Source organism: Pteronotus mesoamericanus, unplaced genomic scaffold (genome assembly GCF_021234165.1).
Source record: "Pteronotus mesoamericanus isolate MK-2021 breed Mesoamerican mustached bat unplaced genomic scaffold, CSHL_Meso_final contig_40, whole genome shotgun sequence".
Taxonomy (NCBI): domain Eukaryota; kingdom Metazoa; phylum Chordata; class Mammalia; order Chiroptera; family Mormoopidae; genus Pteronotus; species Pteronotus mesoamericanus.
In genome coordinates, this window is record NW_026555150.1 from 9901577 (window position 1) to 9922148 (window position 20572).

Consider the following 20572-nt stretch of genomic DNA (forward strand, 5'->3'; position numbering starts at 1 on the left):
ATGGTGAATACATTTGGACCAAAGGTAATATTTTCAGTGGTTATATACCATTGACTTTGGATTCAGTCTATCCCAGGCTGGCTCTGCCACTTGGGCAAGTCACTTATCTGTGCCTCACTTTCCTCATCTACCAATCTCACAAGGTTGATATAAAGATTAAAGAAACTGATACTTATAAAATATCTTAGGGAAAACACCATGCTGTTTAAATGGAAAGGCCTGAAGATATATAAGAAACAAAACCCAGCACATTTTCAGGAGACAATGGCAGAGAGTGCTAGGAAGTAAATAAGGACAGGTTAATAAGGTGGGGCCACAGGGCGAGGCTTATCCATTGTATTCTGGATGTGCTGACCCCTGCGATTTCCCCAAGTGTGGGAAACTCGACTGCATAATTTGTGGTAGTGGGGGACTGTGTTCCCCTCAATAAAAACAAAAAACAAATTAAAAAAAACAACAAGGTGCAGACAGATTTGAACTAGCCAAAGAGTTTGCCCCCTAATCTTATAGATGATGATATTATTATTATTGTTTTTTAGTGGAATAGGGATAGTAGGTGAAATTACAAAGGCACTGATTTAGGAAGTTTAACTCAGGAGGCAGTCTTTACTGAGGTGAAAATGATCCAGAGTTCCCTTACTAATTAAGAATAATGTTCATCACTAGCCATCAGAGAGATGCAAATTAAAACCACAATGAGATATCAGCTCACATCTGCCAAAATGGCTATCATTAATAAATCAACAAACAAGTGCTGGCGAGGTTGTGAAGAAAAGGGAACCCTCATGCACTATTGGTGGGAATGCAGACTGGTGCAGCCACTGTGGAAAAGAGTATGGAATTTCCTCAAAAAACTAAAAATGGAACTGCCTTTTGACCCAGTGATCCCACTGCTGGTAATATACCCTAAGAATCCCAAATTACCGATTCGAGAGAATACTTGCACCCCTATGTTCATAGCAGTGCTATTTACAATAGCCAAGTTTGGAAAAAGCGTAAGTGCCCATCAGTAGATGAGTGGATAAAAAAAACTGGTATATTTACACAATAGAATACTACACAGCAGTAAAAATGAAGGAATTCTTACCTTTTGCGACAGCATGGATGGAACTGGAGACTATTATGCTAAGTGAAATAAGCCAGTTGGTGAAAGACAAATACCATATGATCTCACCTATAAGTGGAATCTAATAAACAAAATAAACCAACAGCAAAATAGAACCAGAGACATAGAAACATGGAACAGACTGACAGCTGTAAGAGGGGAAAGGGAAGGTGGGAGCTGGTTGAAAGAAGGTGAAGGGATTAGTCAAAGAAGTATATGAATGACCCATGGACATGAACAATGGTGTGGGGATTGCCTGAGGGAGTAAGGGGTGGGCTGGGTGGAGGGAGGCAAAGGGGGAAAAATTGGGACAACTGTAATAGCGTAAACAATAAAATATATAAAATATTTAAATTTTTTTTAAAAAAGAGTAATGTCCAGAGCCCTGACCAGTGTGGCTCAGTTGGTTGGACATCATTCTGCAAAGCAAAAGGTCACCGATTTGATTCTCAGTTACGACACATGCCTGGGTCGTGGATTCAGTCCTCAGGTGGGGCAGGTATGAAAGGCAACCAATTGGTGTTTCTTTCTCACATTGATGTTTCCCCCTCTCCCTTCTTTCCCCTTTCTCTAAAATAAATAAATTAATTAATTATTTTTTATAAAAGAATAAGGTTCAGAAGTGCAGGCGATGGGCAACGTTTTACCTAGGGGGATAAATATTGAAAATATCAATTCTACAATAAGGTAAAAATTATTTATATTTATTTAATATTTCAAAAACCTTACAGATATTGCTATTTATTGCTATTTTGAAAGCCAATAATAAACATGAATTTATTAAAAAGTTAATCATAGCTGTTGGCAAAACAAGCTTTTGGAAATACTGTCAGAATCGTGATGATAAGGTACCTATGAAAACAACCAAGTATATTTGAAAGGCAGTCATTTAATGATGAACAATTAGCAAAGAAAAGGCATTGTGCAGCACTCTGGATTTGTGCAATGAGGTAGTTTTCATGTCTTTTAATTTAAAATTATATTTCATTGTGGGTCTTTCTTTTCTTTTCTTTTTTTTTTTGCAAAAGCAATATACACACATCAAAACAACTCCAGAAATATAAGTGGAAGTTCCCCCAAAATCTCGCTCCACAAAGGTAACAAACACTCTTTATTAGGGCATGGAGCACATTTTGAGACACCACATTTCCAGAAATTAATGTTTTTACCTTACAAATATAATGTGAACTCTCAGACTCAGTGACAAGTTTTAAATGGAAGCATATATCTAAATAATCTTATTATGTGGATATACTCTTTTATATCTGTCAGATATTTAGCATTATTTCTGGCTATGATTTGGCAAAGCTTCTTTCCACTCTACCTATTGGATATGCCCAATTAATAGTTACCTTCCCTTTTAAAAAATCCTCACCCAAAGATATGTTTATTGATTTTAGAGAGAGAGGAAGGGAGAGAGAAATATTGATGTGAGAGAGAAACATTTACCAGTTGACTTGCATATGTGCCCTCACCGGAGATGGAACCCACAGCCTTTTTGTGTACAGAATGACACTCCAACCAACTGACCCACCAAACCAGGGCATCTCCACCCTTATTAGTGGCTACTCTTCTGTAGATAATGATCACTAGATTTAGCTTCAAATACAGAGAGGGGTGATGCTGAAAAGTATGACCTAGACATCAGGCAATCCAAAAAAAAAAAAAAGAAAGAAAAGATGAGTGCTATTCACACTATACAATGGGAATTGATATTCATAATAATGGCCTTGGTTTAGCCAACTAAGATTAAATCCTTCTCAAGATGGTTTTAATATTGAATAGCATAATCTAGGGTTTTAGAAATGGGTGACCCACATATATGCTAAAAGAGTTAGCTACAAATATACCTGCTAACTCAACTAAAAAGCTTATTAACCAGAAGACTCCGTTTTCCCACTTTGTGTAACTCGGGCTTGGCTGAGCAGCTGCACTCCAACTTGCTTACAGATATATCACTGATGCACCGAGTTGTTTTTTCTCATAGTGGGGTTGGGTTTAGTCACGTTTGCCTCTTCTGCAGCTCAGCCTCACACACAAATAAGATGGCAGATCAAGTGTGCTGCCGGAATCCCTGACCTTGATGATATTAGCAAATAACCCATATGTCGGTGCTATTGGCATATGTCAATGTTACTCCTAAGAAATATATGGGAGGATAGGTAAAATCTTAAAAGCAAATGCAAAAGGAGTGCACTTTATTGTATGTAAATTGTACCTTAGTAAAGTTATTTGAAACAAATTCTGAACCTGCAAATCACTTTCAAGAGAAGGAATACTGGTCTTGACCAAGATGTGTGATGCTTATTAAGATTTGAGAAGATGCCCCCTAATACCTAAGAAAGTGCTGTTCATTTTTCATCTTCCAAGCATAATCTAGGCTTCTGGCAAATTAGACCCAACCACTTTTTTCTACATTCAGTTGTAGAGGGGTGAACCCTCCTAGGGGTTTCCAATTCCTTTTGAAACTCCACCATTCTGGGACTTAAGATTATATGGAGGGCTCGGGAATGCGAGGTTTATGCCTTGTCCCAAGATACTTCTACCTGGGCCTGGAATGGTTAGCCCTGGAAACAAAGTCCCGTTTTGCTGGAGCTGCCACCACTAGCTTCCCCCCTTCCCCTACCCTCTGTATGGCCCTCTCCCACGGCGGGCCTTCCCCATTGGCCAGCCAAACACAACCGACTGCAGCAGCCAATGGGAGCCGCTCTCCTGAACATTCAGAGGATGGGTGCTCATGGTGTGATGAGGGGAGGTTGGCGCCTGGCACGCGCCCCCCCCCCACATATGGCAAGTCTATGACAGAAACTGTAACTCCCCCTACACGCACACCAGTGGCCCCCGGCTCCCTCCTCTCCGCTGCGTGGCCCCCACAACCCAGGGAGTATCTTGGCAGCGCCCTCCCTGGCTCCTCTTCTTCGGGCTCGCCAGTGGGGCTCCCGAGCGCACCTGCTTCCTCAGTAAGGCAGAGCGTCCCTCTATTGCAAGGCTTGGGAGGGGACCACGGAGGCGCAGCTCAGCTGCCCGCTGCTCTGGAGGTGAAAGAGGTGTCTGCACCCCACAGTCCACTCTCGCCGAATAATGTACACCTAGGCCGAAGTGCTCCAGAAATGCCTTAGGGTGCAGCGCTTTGTCCTCCCCAGCTGTGCTCCGGCCCGCTGACCCTCCAGTACTCCGCAAAAGTGGGGGTGGGGAGCCTGAGACCTATGAAATAAATGGGGACAAGGAGAAAGGAATACCATCCCGGGGTGGTGTTTGCCACTCTCTCCACCTGCCCCTCTCTCCCGTAGGCTTCTTCCCTGCAGTGTGTCCCTGAGGTCCAGGCAGGGGAGGGTCTAGGCCAAGGCGCAGCAGTGGCTGGGGGCGCGCCATGGTGTCACATGCCTGACTGAGTGTCCTGTCTGAGGGCACAGGCAGAGGAGAAAGGCTCACGGCTTGCCTTCTCTATTTCCGTCTCTCCTCTGCCTGGCTTTTGTGTTGGTACCTCGGAGCTGCGGGGAGGGCGAGCTGAAGGAGGAGGAGGGAGACTTGGGGTGAGAGGCACCCCCCTGCACGAGCGCGCGCGCGCTCACAGTGCCGGTGCACGCACACACGCGCGGACACACTCGCGGACACGCGCGCACACACACACATGCACAAAGCTCGCTCGCTTCGAGCGCACTAACGTGGCCGTTTTCTTTGTGTGGAACCCTCGAGGGGGGTTGGGGTCCCGGTCTCATCCCGTCCTGTCCCGGGGAGATGGCGCAGCCCATCCTGGGCCATGGGAGCCTGCAACCCGCCTCGGCGGCTGGCCTGGCATCCCTGGAGCTCGACTCGTCACTGGACCAGTACGTGCAGATTCGCATCTTCAAAATCATCGTGATTGGGGACTCCAACGTGGGCAAGACCTGTTTGACCTTCCGCTTCTGCGGCGGGACCTTCCCAGACAAAACTGAGGCCACCATCGGCGTCGACTTCAGGGAGAAGACCGTAGAAATCGAAGGCGAGAAGATCAAGGTGATCCAGATGGTCAGGTCCGGGAAGGGTGGGCTCTGGGAGGGGTGCTCGCTTGAGGTATTGCTCTAGTGGTTGTGAAGCGTCAGGTGCGTGGCTGTGCCAGCGCTTGCTGATCCCAGGACCCTTGGCACCTCTTCATCCCCTTCCGCCTCTCTCAGCTGCCTGGTTCCAACCTCATCCGGTTTTTTAGGACAGGCCGGAGTCGATGCATTCATGTCCTCTGCTCCTGCCTGGCAGTTCCCGCCAGGAAAAGGGTGTGTGATCCTATCCTTGACCCTGAGCCAGGAACAGCAGCACCTGTGAGCAGAGGGCGGTAGAAGAGAACCCCGTCCTTGTCTGTAGGATGGATCCCAAAGCACTTCACATATCTTGAGGTCTCTTCTGCCTCTTGGGTGCGAATAGGCTCCAAAAACCCAATCTGGGTAAGCCCCAAGGCATTACAGGGGAGGAAAGGATGAAATCCACAGAAAATTACAGTTTACGGTTAACATTAGGGCTGAAATGGAATAGGAGTGGAGTGGGGTTGCTCTGGCACAAAGTCATGAACCCTTTTCAAGAAATTGAGACAGGGTCACCTACCAGCCCTTCATAATAGACAAAACTTGTTATTTTAGAACAGTACTCCTCAAATGATATCTTCTGCATTTGTCATCATTTGCCATTACTCATTCTGTTGGTATTGTCTTCAGCAGGCCTTTGTAAAAATGCAGAGCAACTTATCTGAGGGACAAGGGATGTGTCTTGGTCCTCCCTTCTCATTAGTTTATGAAATAGGCTAAGTACAGACATTCTCATCTGACCAGATGTATTCACTGTTGGTTGAGAAAATGTGGAAACTCGATAGGACAGGAATATTTCAATGTGTGGAGGATAATGGGAGGGAGGACATGATAAGGGCAGATTCGTGTATCGGGGGAGCAGAGGGGGGCATGGCTATGGGTAGGAAAGTCACCTCAAAAGACACTGGGCACTAAAGACCAACTCCACTAGACCCACATCGGGCCTTTTCTTGAGCCTATGGTCAGAACCTGTCAGGTGAAGGTAAACCTCCCTCCTGCTGGTCAAAGAGCCCAAAAGACCACAAGACTGATCTTCAGATTGATACAGAGAGGAGGGCTGAGTAACTGGGGAAAATGGCGAAACATTGCAAACTCTGCAGGACTCTTGACTCCTTAGTTATGAAAATGAATGTGTTTTAAAATGGCTCCAGAAACCGAGCCAAGGTTTTAGGAAGACAGGCAGCTCAGTACTGGTAAGGAGGAGCTCTTGAGAACAACTGAGCCCCAGGGTCAGGAATATAGGGCACTGTTTTGAGATAGTGATCTTTTTCACCCCTTGTGTTTTTGAGGAAGTAGGTATCCGTCTTTCTCCTTTCTTAGGGCTTTATGTTGACCGTTGCTTGGTCAGGACTTTCTTTAGTGTGTCTAGCTTCTTTAATGTAAGGCTGTAAGTTTCTGGAACTTCTAAAGCATGCCTTAACAGTACAAAGTAAAAATATACTTACAGATGTGCCCTTAAACTCTCAAGACCCTTAAAACGTAATGCTATCACCCGTTTAAAATCAAGGGTCACATTGAGCCGAACAGCTCTCTGGATTTAAGAGAGGGGAAGTCAGTCCACCTGAAATTTACATGGACAAAAATGGAAGTATTTGGGAGTCTGGGGGAGAAGGGAGGAGGAAGCTAGAAAGTGGAAAATGGGAGGTGAAAATGAGGGGAAGAGGGTCACAACCCAATGCCCTTGGGGAAATTTTCAAAAGATTCCTTTTCTTGCAACAGCCCAGTACTTAGCCAAACTGGATTTTATTGTCCCTGCTAAAGATTCTGGACTTTTCCCAGGGGACAGAGCCTGTGACAGTGTGACTCACTAGAAACAGAGCTGAGCAGAACACCACGTGCAGAGAAGTGCTCAATACAGGCTTTTTAGGGGAAGATGATATTTCGAGAGGGCAAAGCCTTGTGAAACTTATGACATAAAGGAGCTCCCTGAGGGCAGATTTTGAAGGATCTCAGGGTGGGGTGTGGGAGTGGGGAGATGGTGACCCTGCCTCTTGTAAAGTTCCTGCAACCTCAGGGTCAAGCCCAGGAATCGAAGACCAGCGTGTCTGTGGGAAGACAGCCGAGCATGGCAACAAGCACATGATCTCAGTAGGAGATTTGGCCCCACACTCCAGCTGGCCTGGAGTTTCTTAAGAAGCAAGTATTAAAACCGCGTTAGGAGGTGACTTCCAAAGGCTTCTCCCTTTGGGGAAGAGAGGAAAGTCCAGTGTGCCAGGCTGAGGTGGTCCTAGACCACAGCCAGCAATAGAAGGCTGTCAGGCTATAAAATGCCAACTCTCCCAGGAGAGTGGGAAAGAGGGCTCAGCGCGTTCTTCTCTCAGTCCAAGAGTAGGGTGCGGCCTCTGCTGGGTTGTGCCTGATTCAGCATATTCGGAACCGCTCTCTTAATTACCAGAGCTATCCACAGGGCCCTGAAACCCAGTTTGGTGTCTCCAGTCAATGTGTCTTCACTCCCTCCCCACCACAGCACTTACAATCCAGTGTTCCCTAGTTACCATGAGCATCAAGGAAAGCCTCCAATGAGTAGGCAATAAGAATAAATAATAATAATAATAATAATAATAATAGTAATAATAATAACCACAACAACTCCTGCTTTTTGAAAAAACAAAGAGCCCAGACTGGGCACTTTACATGCACTATCTTATTTGATCTTCACAGTAGCCCTATGAAATCAGGACTATTATTAACCACTTTATAGATAAGGAGATCAAAGTTAGAGAGATTAAATAACTTGCCCAAAGGCATATGGATCTGAGCTTCAGTCTTTGACCTTTGAGCCTAACTAAGCATTTCACTTTCTTATTATCCTGCGTCCCTGTGACAGGGCCAAGTATTTCAACCTAGATTCAGAGGGCATGCTCTCTACCGCTGCACTCTACTCTAGGGGGCAATACCTAGCCTGGAGGTAGTGTGCACAGTGGGAGGCGGCATAGCGGGCAGTCAGCCTGGTGGTCTCTTCTAGGCCAGGGGTCCAGGGTTGTAGTCCCAGGATCCAGGACCCTTCAAGTTGTCTCCTTCAAGGGCCCCCCAGATACTGAACTGAGTATCTTATCTAGGTTTTACTTTTTGCACCTTGACTGTCTCACCTTAGGTGTGAGAATCAGAGAATGTTCAGAGATGAGAGAGATCTTAGAGAATCTGTACTCTAACACCCTCATTTTACAGATAAGAAACTGAGGCTCAGAGACGGAAAGTGGCATGCCCAAGATCACACAGGGCCAGGCCTACAACTCAGATCTTCTAATTTCCCTTTCAGTGCTCTTTCCATATAAATCCCTGATCTGGGCTTCTCCCATGGTCCATGCAACCCATTCAGTAACCTGTGACAGGGATGCAGAGACACATCATATGGGAAAGCTGATGTACCTTCCTGACATCAGGCTTGGTGGAGGCATCTCCCAACCCCCAAAGGAAGGGTGGAGCTTTCCATAACGACCATTATGGGTCTGTCTCCTATAGGTTTAGCTAAATCATACCGAGCCTATCACAGACTAAAAGCACTTGAAAATGCCGAATAGGAATGTATGAGGGGTGGGAGGGAGGAGGTATTAGAGGGGGAGGCTCAGAACTAATTTTGGGACCATTCTTTGTAAATTCTCATGGGGGCACCCTCTCCTGCCTAGTCTGGTTCCTTTCACGGGCTGGGCACCCCTTCAGCTCTAGGCCTCTGGATCAGGCAAACTGCAGGCCAGCCATGGCTGTGGGCAGGTGCCAACCAGAACTGTGGATATCTCTTCCTCTGCTGACCACTTGGAAAAACACCTTCTTGTGTTACATTATCAAGTGGATGGAGGCTGAGCTAAGTGTTCCCTCAGAAGCTGCCTGAAGTCAGAATGACATCATGTGTTCCTTAGGGCTTCTGAACTTCCATCTTCTGCCAGTTAGCTTAATGGTTAATTATCCATCAGTGTGTGTTTCTCTGTCTGCCTTGCTTCCTCGCTTTCTGTGCATGAGTTTCTCTTTATCTCTGTTCAGCTAGTTAAAAAAAGAAATTAAACTTTTCCTGTCATCCACTTGGGAACTCTCCAGAACTCACAGATGTATTTTTCTCCCCCTTTCCACTTCTACTCCCCCACTGGCCTCCAACGAAAGGACATTCAAGCCTTGTGTATAGAGAGGTGCCAGATATGTTGTTCCCTAGGGAAAAGAAATACTCATGTTAGCTATGAGCATGTGCAGGGGTGGGAGACTTGCTGAAACTTGCACAGGCAGTGGTAACCCCAGGAAAATGGTTAAAAAGGCTAGATTTATCTTTGGTAGCTCCCCATGTTGTGTCCCGTGACCTTCCTCCAGCATCCTTGTCACTCTGGGCCTGCCCCCAGCCACCCAAGGCAGGTTGCTGGCATTCCTCTCTCCTCCCACTCCCCCCGACTGCCATTGCCTTGGCTCTATATCATCGTCAAGAAGCCAAGCTTTCTGTGCTTTCCAGGAAGAGAACCAACAGGTCCAAGGAGTGGTACTACCAGGGCAGGGCTGATGGGCCTTTTGAGACAATGGCAACAACGAACACTTGCAGAGCACTTTATTTGTCAAAGCTCTTTTTCGTGTGTTGTTTCTTTTCCCTAATCATTTGCTTAGCTACTAAGCGAAAGAGATAGAATCCAGGTCTCCCAATTCCAAAGCTACTGCTGCATTTCAACAGTATCCACTCAATTACTTGTCAGGCCAGACTTGATGCTGGAGGTTGTGGGCTGGGAAGAAGGGAGAGTGGTTATTAGGCACTGTGCCATGTACTTACAAGGAATGCTAATCCTCACAGCATTGCTACAGGATTGCTGTGGTTATCCTCAGTTTCTATGGGAGGACATTGAAGATAGAGTAAGTTGCTTGCCTAAGGACACCTAACTAGGAGTACGTGATTGGGCTGAGATTTGCACCCAAGTTGGCTTGACTCCATTATGCCCCACTGGGCCTTGGAGAAAAAAGAGAACTGCTGCTTAGCCATATGTATCCTCTGAGGAGCATGCATATGGCTAAGGGGCAGTTGTCACCCCTGGGTCACCATGTGGATGCCATGCCCACAGGAAATGAAGGATGAATAAAAGGAGTGCCAGCTGCAAAAGGGAAAGGAGGTGCTTTCACTATCTGTCAGGGGCCAGGGTCTTATTAGGATGCTGAGAAGAATAGGGACATCAAGCTTCCAAACAAAAATGAGGTCTTTGTGTATCCCATGAACCTGACTACTGTGCCCTTCCTTTGTGATGGCTCTTGTTTTTTAAAAAATTACTTTATTTATTTTTAGAGAAAAGCAAGGAGAGAAACATCAATGTGTGGTTGCCTCTCGAGCGCCCCCAACTGGGGACCTGGCCTGCAGCCCAGGCATGTGCCCTGGCTGGGAACCAAATGAGCAACCCCTTGGTTCTCAGGCTGGCACTCAATTCACTGAGCCACACCAGCCAGAGCGGTGATGGCTCTTCTGATTTTCTCCTGTAAGCAGCCTCCTTCTTGGCTCACTTCTCACCACAGACAGGGGTGCGAAGAATTTAGGGTGGGGTTTATAAAGAGCTAGAATGGGAGCAGCAGCCCCAGTTTAAACTCTGAGCCTCCAAATAAAAGCTTCAAGGCTCTCCATGGCATCGGAAAGGCAAAGTTGGTCTCCAGCAGGGATGGCCCTCCCTGCAGTTCTGGCAGCTTGGTTGGTGTACACAATTTTGAAGCCAAAGAAAAGCCAAACAGCCAACCTACTCAGCTCCAAACACCTCACACACTCCCACCTGTGTTCTTGCTACTGGTAGGTATTTTTAGATTCCTGAGCTCATGGTGTTAAAGCATCTGCCACATGCCTGAGGGTTGGTAGGGATTTAGCCTTACTCAGAGGCAAGAGTTAGGACTACTGGGGGGTAGGTTGGAGAGCAGGATATCCCACTGACCTCCACTCCTTTCCTGGTCTGCTCTCCCTTTCTTCCTATTCAGAGCACCAAAGCAGTGGAAGAAATGAAAATCTTTTCTGGCGCTGCTTGCTGAAGCAAATCAGTCTTCGAGAACTTATGTTTTTCTACATAACCAAAGTTGAATGTTCTCTCTGAAATCACCTTGGCAGACACCTAGGATGCCAGACTGCTTGTAGTTTTGGTGGCTCAGGACAATACTGCTTTTTGATAATGATGACAATGATGATGGCAACCTTAATGATGAGTGATTTGATGCAGAAAAAGACAGCTTATAGTTTAGGTGAAGAGATGCTAAGAACACCGAGGAAACAACTAGAGAGCAAGTAAATATCTTCTTTTTAAAAAAGATTTTATTTATTTACTTTTAGAGAGGGGGAAAGGGAGGGAGAAAGAGAGGGAGAGAAACATCGATGTGAGGGATACGTTGATGGGTTACTTCTCACACAATCCCAACTGGGGACCTGGCCCGCAACCCAGGCACGTGCCCTGAGTGGGACAGATCTCAGTTCACAGGCTGGTGCTCAATCCACTGAGCCACACTAGCAAGGGCCAGATAAATACATTCTAAATGGTGTGGTATCAACTCAAAGTACAACAGAAATACCTAAGAAAAGAGAATTGAAGAGAAGTTGGAGAAGATTTTAGGAAGAAGGTGGTGGCATAACCTGAGCCTTGAAGAATGGGTGATATTTGGGTAGGGTAATGAGGGGGCAACCCATTATCTAGGGCAAGGGTGAATTAGTAGGACCAAAAGTATAGTGGAGGGAATGAACTAGGTATGTAGCTGAGTAGTTTGAAATGAGGTTGGTTGGGGTCAAATTATGACAGACAAAAATTTCCATTTGATGCCACATGCAGAAGAGGGATAACAGGATTTCCTGATGAGGAGGATGACATGCTGATAAAAGAAAAGACTTAAGAGGGCTAGTTTGAAAGTAGTATGCAGGAAGCACTAGAGATATCGAGAATCCAAAAGACTTCACTGTATTCCAGAACTGAGGAGAAGAGGATCTGGCCTAGGGACATGAAAATTGAAATACAATAATGGGTGAATCTGAAGGTCATACCAAAGGCACATTGTGGCCATGTCCATAGTGGGAATGAAGGGGAGCCTGGACAATGAAAATTGATGTTCTGACTGATGGCTCTGGGGCCCTGTTAAGATCTTCACTCAGCAAGGAGATTCAATTATATTTACTAGATTATACTGGCTGACTGATACTCCAAATAAAGGCTATACTTCGTTTTAAGAGCCATAGTAGTCAATTAGTGGCCATAATCAAATTTCTTTTGATAACTGAGAATTGTATAGAGCCTTGGGACCATCATTCTGCTTATGAATTTCTCTTGTCCTAGACTTTGGATGTATAAAGGGAAATAGATTGGGCTGAATGTGTGTCGATTCCAGAGTGTCCCTTGGGAGTTGCGTCCTTGTATATGTTATTTATATCAGCATTTTTTCTGTCAATAATTTGGCCTTTATCCTAAAAGCTGAGCGGCAGAAGAAATATCCAGTGAGCTAAATTACCTTTTGCATAACAAGGAAGTGAACTTAAAATAAATTGAGCTATGCCCTGGCCAGCCAGCTCAGTTGGTTAGAGTGTTGTCCCAATATGACAGGGTTATGGGTTTCATGCCTGATCAGGGCACAACCAGTGAATGCATGGATGTGTGGAGCAATGAAGCAATGTTGCCCTCTCTCCTTTCCCCCCCTCTCAAAACAATAAAAAATTAAACAATAAATTGAACTAAAAGTTGAGATTTAAATATTCATTTCTTTTAAAAAGTCATCCAACCCCCCACAAACAAAGTGATGGATGCTTACAGTGGAAAATTTGGAAAATACAAAAAAAGAACTAAATAAATATTACCTATAGTCCCACTTCCCTTAAATAATCATTAATGTTCTGGTGTATACACTTCTAGTTTTTCCTATGCATATGACCATGTTTGGTATTTAAAAAAATGAGACCATAGCATATAAAAATTTCATATCTTGGTTTCTTTTATATTTTGTGCACATTTCCTCCACAATTTATTCTTTGGAAACATTTTATTTTTTAAAAAATATTTTATTTATTTAATTTTAGAGAGAGGGGAAGGGAAGGAGAGAAGCATCAATGTGTGGTCACCTCTTGTGCACCCCCTACCAGGGACCTGGCCTGCAACCCAGGCATGTGCCCTGACTGGGAATCAAACCAGCGACCCTTGGCTTCAGAGTCCAGTGCTCAGTCCACTGAGCCACACCAGCCGGGCTGAAAATATTTTATTTTATTTATTTTTAGAGAGATGGGAGGGGAGGGAGAAAGAGAGGGAGAGAAACATCAATGTGCAGTTGCCTCTCACGTACCCCTAACTGGGGACCTGGCCTGCAACCCAGGCATGTGCCCTGACTGGGAATCAAAGTGGTGACCCTTTGGTTTGCAGGCCAGCACTCAATCCACTGAGCCACACCAGCCGGGGCACTTTGAAAACATTTTTAATGGCTGCATAATAGCCCACTATATAGACCTATGCATACACTTTAGCAATTCATCTTCTACTGAGCATTTAGGTTGTTTCCCGTTTTTAAATAAATATAAATAACATGGTGATTAAGATCTTTGTACAAAATTTTGATCACATCTCTGCCATTTCTTTTGTATAGATTTTTCAAAGTGATTATAGGCTCAAAGAGTTTTGGACATTTTTAAAGTTCTTGATAATATTACCAAATTGCCCTCAGAAAAGTTGACCAATGTACACCCCACTTTTTCAAATAAAAACCTGAAGATTTTTCAACTCAAGGTTTTCAACTAAAAATCTTAAAAACTTTATAAACCCTGAAAAGACTTCTCTCTATACTTTTATAAGTCCATTCTGCCAATATGTCAAAGAACCACTTCGTATGCCAGGGCCTGTCACCTTGGTTTTATAATGTCACAGAACCATGTTTCCTCTTCTCTATTCATGTTTCTTTTTCTGACTGCAAACATGGGTTTTTGTATCTTCCAGGTTCAGGTGTGGGACACAGCAGGTCAGGAACGCTTCCGCAAAAGCATGGTCGAGCATTATTATCGCAATGTGCATGCAGTGGTCTTCGTCTATGACGTCACCAAGATGACATCCTTCACCAACCTCAAAATGTGGATCCAAGAATGCAATGGGCATGCCGTGCCTCCGCTAGTCCCGAAAGTGCTTGTGGGCAACAAGTGTGACTTGAGGGAACAGATTCAGGTGCCCTCCAACTTAGCCCTGAAATTTGCCGATGCCCACAACATGCTCTTGTTTGAGACATCGGCCAAGGACCCCAAAGAGAGCCAGAACGTGGAGTCAATTTTCATGTGCCTGGCTTGCCGATTGAAGGCGCAGAAATCCCTGCTCTATCGTGATGCTGAGAGGCAGCAGGGGAAGGTGCAGAAACTGGAGTTCCCACAGGAAGCTAACAGTAAAACTTCCTGTCCCTGTTGAAACCAAATAGTGTAAATACAAGCTCAATTATCACTAGAGTTTTTTCTTTCCTTTTTTTCCGGGCCTGCATAATGCTGACACCTGCTTGTTTCCATACAAATTGATACTAAAATAAAATTTGTATAGATTATCACATGCCTTCATGTCTTGCTTTCCTTTGAGAAGATATTTCTGATAGTGATGAGTAGAAAAGGCAGCTTACTTTACTAGAATATACCCCTGCCAAGGCATATTCCCTATCAGCTTCTTATGCTGCCTGAAGATCTCATCATCTGAGTCACTTCTTTATTGGGACCAATTCATTGTCTCACTCGGTATCATCAGTGGGCAGAAACACCCAGAGGGGGTGGGATACAGGCCAGAAATATTTTTCTAGAGTGTCAATGCAGGAAGCAGGATAGAGAAGACATGAAAGATGTTGATTCATCAGTATTTCCTAGGTTCCCTGGATGTCAACAGGAGGCTACTCTCTCCTTATTCCCAAAAGTTTACAAATAAAAAACACAGGTGGCCCAATGGGCCCAGCTGCTTCCTAAGTAGTTAGATCCTTCTCCCTATTTCCCACTAAGCAATCCCTGCCGTCGGAAGTGTTTTCGCCCCCTGCCCCTTTCTTGGAGAGGGCATGGCTCAAGCTACCAAGTATCTATTATGCACCAAGATCTTTGCTGTGTGCTATGGAGAAAACATAACAAGAGGAGGATTCATTCCCTGCATTCAAAGACCCTTTGATCTAGTTGCAGGAACACTGTACACACTGAAACTATTCGGGAATGAAAGTTAGACAGCTGTATGACCAAGTGCGCAGGTGTACTATGGGAATTGAGAGCATTAGGTACTATGAGGGAGGGGTCACTGAAAAAGAATTGGGCTTATTTTGTATGACGAATAAAGTGTAATGTTTGGATTGGTAAAGATGTGGGGAGTGGGCAAAAATCAGGAGGCAGGGATAACTTTGCGGGTTGGACAGGAAGACAACTGAAGTCTGGCCCACTGACAGCTGAGCAGCCTTTGTGAGGAGCCCAGTGTGGGGAGGCCCGCACATCAGGCAGTCTGTTGCCTTGTGGGCCAATTAGGAGCTTTTGGTGGCTCTCCAGCAGGAGTCCTGTAGATATTTTTTATATGGCTGGTCCTAGGGATGTGAAAGTCCCTTGTCCAATTGTTAAGTAACTAAATGGCTAGGGGATATAGACAGTAGCCCCAGGTAGATCTCTTTACTTGGGGGTTCTCCTTAGGGTTCCTCTGTTGTCAGAAGTCTGTGGAGAGAGCACCTTTCTGTGGTAGGCAAATGCAGGTGTGCCCCTGCCAGCAAAGAGTAATACATCCCAGATGCACTTCCCAGCCAAACACATGGCCTGTTTGGTCCTTCCAAGTTGTCCCTGCAACCCTCTTCCTCCCACACTGGCTAACTCCTCACCCCCGCCCCCATCCAGCTTCAGGCTCAGCCTAGGCCCCAGGCTGCTTCTCATTCCTTGGCTTCTGCCTGGATCCTGGTCTTTGGAATCTGCCTGGTATCTCAGTGAGGGCCATTTTCTTCCCAGTTGTTCCCACCCAATATCCAGCCCCTAAATCTCACCCAAGAGGCTGAGAGCCTGTTGTCTGTTGGTGAACTGCCTGCTAAAACCCCTGAGGCTATGTTTCCCTCCATGGAGTACACCAAGGACTTGTCTCAGACTTTAGAGGCTGACTCCTTGCCCAAGACATGATCCACTGCTGTGGTGTCATTTGGTCCTTGTGATCTGGCTGCAGAGCTGGGCCACCTCTCAATAGCTGAACGTATACTTGCCCATTCTAATGGGTGCATTTTAGTATGGTTCCTGACCTGTCTTGGACAGGGCCCCCTAGTGCTGTAATGAGATCAAAATGACAACATTCCAACTCCTTTAACCAGGATTCCCTCTGACACATTTCAACACACATTTACTGAGCACCTACTATGTGCCACTGTTCTAAGCCCTAGGAATACATGGGTGAGCAAAATAAAATCCTGCTCTCATAAAGGAGACAGACACTAAACCAGAAATGAGGCACATAAATGAGGTAATTTGAGAGAGTAATAAGGACTGTAGGGGCCATAAAACAGAGTAAATGAATAGAGAATGAGGAAGGTGGGGGGAAGGCAACATATTAACTAGAGTGGTCACAAGAGGCACCTCTGAAGAGATAACATTTAAACTGTGACCTGAATGAAGAAAAGCAACCAACTGTGAGGTCAGGGAGAAGAGAACCCCAGGTAAAGGAAACAGCAAATGCCAAAGTCCTGAGGCAGAAGTGAGGTGGATACTTGAGTAACAGAAAAAAAAAGTAGTGTGGGCTGAACAAGAAAGGGAGAGAATGTGGAAGATGAAGCAAAGAAGTAAGTAAGGACAGGCCTGTTGGGTTGGGGTTTTATTTAAATACAGTGGGAAGCCAGTGGAAGGTTTTAGCATCATCTAGACTCAGTAACCTTTGAAAATATTCAGCAGGCTTGCTGACCTGCAAGAGGGAAAAAGCCTCCACTTTTCATAGCATTTCTGAGATAAGTATGATACCCCTTCCTGGGTGACTCCTGAGTGCAGGCAGCAGGGCTGCAACTTCCATGTTGGCTGTTCCCCACCTTAAAAAAATAGACTCTGAGCCCTGGATGGTGTGGCTCAGTGGATTCAGTGCCAGCCTGCAAACCAAAGGGTTGCCGGTTCAATTCCCAGTCAGGGCACATGCCTGGGTTGCGGGCCAGGTCCCTGGTGGGGGGCAGTGTAAGAGAGGCAACCACACATTGATATTTCTCTTCCTCTTTCTCCCTCTCTTCCCCTCTCTTTAAAAAAATAAATAAAATCTTTAAAAAATAGACTCTGAAAAGAGTCTATTCTCCCAGATTTTCATCTTTTGGTCCTGTTAAGGCTCTGATAGTTTTGCTGTGAAGAACAGGCACCCACCGATCCTATCTGCCTCTATCCTCTGTGCCTCACTGGATTGATCCTGTCCTTCCCTGCAATATGACATTACTCTCCCTCAGGTGCCTGGGGATAGCCAAGAAGTCCTGGGGCTCCCCACTGTGGCCACAGAAGTCCTGAGGATCTCTAGGCTCCACCCACTCTCTTAGCCCCAGAACTTCCTGCTGGTACCATGGCGCTCAGGCCTCTCTTAGATTAAGCAAGAAGACTTGGAAATGGGCTGTACTCAGGGTGCACCCAAAGGAAGAGGACTCCTGAGGCCAGAAAACAATGACAACCTTGATGCCATGAGAGTGGTGAGGAGCGAGGGGAATTCAAGGTAAGAAGGGTGCTTCCAGTCTCCTCATTCAACCCATGTTTCTGGAACAATCCATGATGGCCAAAAGCTGTCCTCTACAGTTCCTCTTCACTTTCCAGACCTGTACCCTAAGTCTTCATAGGTGCTACAGAGAGGACCAGGAGAAATAACTACCAACATTTGAATGCCTATTATGTGCCAAGCCCTGTGCTAAAACATTTTACATTCTTTCACTAGCTTATTTAATGTTCCTTCAACCCTACTGGGTAGGGATAATAATTTACATTTTACAGACAAGAATATGGGTGCCCTGAGAAATTTAGTAGCTTGTCCAGGGTAGTAAGTGGTAAAACAGGAGCTGTCTTACTTCAAGTCTAGGTTCTTTATAGAATATCATACCGTCTTTCCAGCTAGTTCCAAGCTGCAGGACCCTTAAAGGGGTTGCAGATTGACTCCAGCCATTCCCCCTGACTAATGGGGTTTTGATGAGAAGGCCATTCTATAACCAGGACTGGGACATTCCTCCTTGAATGGGATGCCACTGACCAGATACCTGCAGAAGCCCAAGTGGCTGACAGAAGTGTCAGTTCTGGGCCAAAGGAGTCCCTAAAATGTCCTTGCCTTGGACAATAGCTGGGAACCATAGACAGCTGGACTCAGCTGCTCAGACTTAGGGCTATATGATCTTGTCACTGCCCTCCTCCAGAACTACCCCTCCACTAATACTTGTATTTGCTCAGGTCCCCGGATTCAGTCTAAGGACTTGCTCTGGCCAAGCTCAGTGCAGCTGAGGACTCTCTTAGGAGGATCCTTCAGTCAAAGAGCCCAAGACCAGATGCTGTTCTGAGCACCACCACCTAGAGCAGTGCCTGGGAGGGATGCCTAGCCCAGAACAGCTGGAGAGGCACACTCTCCAATGAAGCTGATTGCAGCCCACCCTGAATGCGTGTGGGGTGAGGATGGAGGATGTAGAGATGTGCTGAGAGCTCCCTGGATAGCAAGGCTCAGACTCGTGTCCAACTCTTGAGTGGCAGATGCAGAAAGAGGCCAGATATCCTCCTGTAACACCTCAGGGGGCAGAGTTGCTGCCTTACAGTATAGAGACCTCCCTCCACCCACCATTGCTCTTCCCCTCACTGGAAGGGGGCTTGCTCCCTCTGGAAGGGCTGGCCTAGCCTCCACTGTTTCAAACCTTGTTCTGACTACCCTAGTCAACACCCCTAGGGGCTGGTGCTGGGGTAGCAGGACTGAGATAGGGGTCCCAGAGATTCTCATAGATAAGTGCTTCCCAAACGGTGGTTCACAGGCAACAGCATGAAATCAGCTCACAAATTTTTAAAGTACAGATTTCTGGGGCACCATCCTTGAACACTTTGGTTTACTAGATCTGGGGGCAGGGCTCAGGAATTTGTATGTATGTATGAGTTAATGTGTATATGTATTAATCCTGCGATATATTCACTGACTGCAGAGAGAGAGGGAGGGAGAAAGATCACTGTGAGCAGCATTGATCAGTTGCCTCCCACACACGCCCTGACAGGATCGAACCAGCAACCCTCTGGCTCACATCACAGGATGATGCTCCAACCAGCTGAGCCACCCAGGTAGGGTAGAATTTGTACTTTTAAAATGTCCATAGTTGACTCTAATGTGCCTCCAAGTCTGCCTGTGCATCTGTCTCTCTCTCTTGCTATCTCTCCTTCTATGTGTATGTGTATCTCTACACTTCCTGATGAAATCTAGAATCAGAAGCTACCTTTCTTGGGCCAGAGTAACTATGGAACCCCAGCCTGCTGGCCATTCGCCTGAAACTAGTGTGCAAGAGCCTCTTAAGCATGAGAGACAAGTGAAGAACTAATCCGGAATATAAACACCTCTACACTGTGAGGACCATTCTGGGCGCAAGACAAGATTGATAATTCAATAGACATTCCATGTCTGCCGTGTGCCCTCTACTGGTAACATTCATGAAGGTTGGAAGGTGTTTACCAGTAGGAGTTTTTCTGAACCGTACTGACCATTTCCTGGGATGGAAAGCCATACAGAAGGAGCTAATCCTGTCCAAGTCTGGGCACTTAGAAGGTTTACTAACTTAAAAACAACTTTATTGAGGTATAATTGACATGTGAAAATTGAACATCTTTAATTTATACAATTTCATGAATTTGCACATATGCATATATACACCTGTGAAATCATCACAATCAAGGTAATAAACATATCCATCACTTCCAAGTTTCTTTGTACCACCCCATTTTTTTTTATGGTGAGAACATTTAAATTTGTTAAGAGGGTAGATCTCACGTTAAAGGCTGCTCTTATAAGCAAGCTACCTGTGCCCAGTCACTGGGGCTTCAAAGAACGACTAGCACGGCAGCACGGAGGGAGTGGGGACATTGAGAAGCACCTCAGCTGCCCAGGGAGGGAGACGGATTTTGAAGCTGGGTAGGTAAGTAGCCCTGGACCACTATGGAGAAAGAAGATTCGCCTAAGTCACGATGCAGTTGAAATAGACAGAAAAGGACCTCATGGTCTGAAGTGACTCTGTGGTTGGTACTTAATCCCTTCCCCAGTGATAAAGTATGTACTGTGACCCACTGCATTTACTCTTGGTACTGGAGAAAGTGTCAAGTGAAAGCAGAGATAAGAAGCCTGGCCTTCTTGATCCTTACCCACCCAGGTGGAAACCCCAATGCTTCAGATAAAGGAGAGGAAGTTACCTCAGGTATTTTTGTCCTGCTTATTCTCCCAGGGAGATCATTACATAAGGAGGATGATATCAGACCTAGCCTAGTTTTCAACCTCTATACCTCCAACTGAAATAATGTGAATGATTCATG

At 45.6% G+C, this 20572-nt stretch overlaps 1 protein-coding gene and 1 non-coding gene across 3 annotated transcripts; both read left to right on the forward strand.

Annotated features, from left to right (window-relative positions):
• The first annotated feature begins 259 nt into the window (after nucleotides 1-259).
• Nucleotides 260-425, forward strand: LOC129073399 (U1 spliceosomal RNA). The gene has a single exon (XR_008529440.1). It is a non-coding gene; the product is annotated as a U1 spliceosomal RNA (small nuclear RNA).
• Nucleotides 426-4729: 4304 nt separating this feature from the next.
• RAB33A (RAB33A, member RAS oncogene family) lies at nucleotides 4730-14577 on the forward strand. 2 transcript variants are annotated; one of them, XM_054576959.1, is made up of 2 exons: nucleotides 4730-5113; nucleotides 14049-14577. In XM_054576959.1, exons 1-2 carry the CDS (start codon nucleotides 4844-4846, stop codon nucleotides 14502-14504), a joined length of 726 nt encoding a protein of 241 aa, XP_054432934.1. In that variant the 5' UTR covers nucleotides 4730-4843; the 3' UTR covers nucleotides 14505-14577. The 2 variants fall into 2 exon arrangements, with proteins under 2 accessions (XP_054432934.1, XP_054432935.1); XM_054576960.1 differs by having other exon boundaries at nucleotides 4730-5101.
• Nucleotides 14578-20572: the final 5995 nt, after the last annotated feature.